This window comes from Elephantulus edwardii, unplaced genomic scaffold (assembly GCF_000299155.1).
Source record: "Elephantulus edwardii isolate Elephantulus edwardi_28Jun2011 unplaced genomic scaffold, EleEdw1.0 scaffold00100, whole genome shotgun sequence".
Lineage (NCBI taxonomy): Eukaryota > Metazoa > Chordata > Mammalia > Macroscelidea > Macroscelididae > Elephantulus > Elephantulus edwardii.
In genome coordinates, this window is record NW_006399850.1 from 6,842,565 (window position 1) to 6,844,681 (window position 2,117).

Sequence of the window (2,117 nt, forward strand, 5' to 3'; positions counted from 1 at the left end):
GTTTGTTGATGGGCATTTAGGTTGTTTCCAACTCCTTGCTATTGTAAACAAAGCCGCGATAAACATGGGTATACATATATCTACTTGGAGACTGATTTTCTTTTATTAGCTGATTTCTATCCAGCTCACAAGTTATCATAAATACAATTAAAATTCAATGAGATACACTGACTAAGATAAATTAGGTATATGGTTACATTAAACATATATAGAAATGTATTCCTTATCCAAAGAAATCTTCATTTTATAGCATTATGAAAGAGAAAACTGAGGACATGCAATATTTTCCAGGGAGGTGAGCAAAAAAGTAACAATTTTTAAAGGTAATAATTATTCAAAATAAGTGCTTTTATTTGTCTGGAAGACTTATGACACGAAATAGTCTATGATGCTCACTGAATATCACAGTTATTTTCACTACCAATGTTCTTTTTATGGAAAATATTTACTCTTCTGATAACGATGTACAATTTCTCAGAGGATGCAGAAAATATGAATATTATTATAAGCTCCTTTTTTAACCTATTATATTACTTACTGTTTTATTTTTTTGCCATCAGGGTCCACTTTGCTGAGGTATGTAGTTGACAAGCTCCCTTGCTGTTGTAGAACACTTATGTCTGCAAAAAGACTAAATTTCTGAAGATTCCTGCAAAAAAAATTATTTGAAATGATTTTCCAAATAACAAAAGTCTGAAAGCATCTTTGCAGAAAGGATATTTTAGAAATATGCGCATCTCATTTTAAAAGGATAAAAAAAATTCTTCAGACGACAGCTGCCACAGACGACACTAAATGACATGGTACTATGTGTTTGCTTTTAAAGTATTATTCTTTTAAAAAAAAAATTCCAAAATTGCATCACAGCCATGAATACAAGGACGTTAAAACTCCTTATCACATCACTATTGTTGTGTGCTGTGAAGTCAGAACCAACTCATAGCTGATAGACCCTGTAGCGGGTAGATTTGAACTACGTGTAGCACAGTTTCTTACCACAAGGCCATCAGAGCTCCTATAATGTCTCTAGACAGCAAAAAGAAAAATTTCAAAAACATATTTATTGTTGAAGACTATCAATCTAATATAAACTAGCAAACTAGGTAACATTAAATTGCTAATAATATTCAGGGTCTGTGGTAAAGTTATCCTCTTTAAATGGCCTTTTGCTTTGGTTTTTTTGAAAAACAGATAAATCGATTTCCCCTCTAAACTCTGAGGAACTACCTTTGCCCTAGTTACCTTTTATCCCAAAGGATTTATTACTTTTATCCAGATTGACTGACATTTCTTCAGTAAACTGGAAACAACTTGGTTTGATACTTCTTATCTAGTCCTGGGCTGCAGCCTGCCCCGTGGATGCTTATTAATTTTGCAGGAGAGATTGACCAAATGAAATGAAATGAACTGCCCAGCCATGCTACCATGTGAATAGTGTCTGTGGTTTACCAGAGGAGAAAGGTCAGTTCCTGGCCTTGGTGGGAAGGCCAGGTTTTGAAATTGACAAAGAGATTTTTCACAGGAAACGAGCAGCAAGCAGCAGCAGAAAGACGTATCAGAGAAAGATAAGTGTACTAGAAAAAGAGCAAACAACTTCCTAGAACAGTTATAATACTGGCTTAAAAGCTTTTAACAAGGAAGAGAACAGTGAGGTCAGGAACTACAATGGCAGGGCTGGTGGCAAGCCCTGATGGAGTTGAAAGGAGACTGTCTTAAAGTACCTGGACAGCTGCCCTGAAGGAAGGAGACTACTTACATGCTCTCTGAGCCTGATTCCTACACTGCAGCCTGCTGATGCTGATCTCAAGCTGTACCCTGTTTCTTAATAAAGCACTTAACTCCAAGAATGGCTTTTTGAGTTCAATGTATAGGAATAGATGGTGTCATGAGTGGCAGGGTGTCAAAATTGGCTAAAAAGTAGAGAGATAATTATGTCTTATCCCTATATTGTAAAATCAGTCTTGTACTGATGGTGATTCATAGTCTCTTACTGTTGATACTATCTGCATTTTATAGGGGCATAGGGAACTTTTTTGGCATGATACAGAACATTCTTAATCTCAATGGTGGTGGTAGTCAAACAACTGAAGTAATTTTTGAAAATACCTCAAATTATC

General features: G+C 35.6%; 1 protein-coding gene across 1 annotated transcript in view; it reads right to left on the reverse strand.

Moving 5' to 3' along the window:
• The window catches only part of FBXO33 (F-box protein 33), a 20,505-nt gene that overhangs the window by 4,144 nt on the left and 14,244 nt on the right, over window positions 1–2,117 (reverse strand). The window contains 1 exon segment of the mRNA XM_006891588.1: window positions 539–649. Coding sequence (XP_006891650.1) covers window positions 539–649 — 111 coding nt within the window.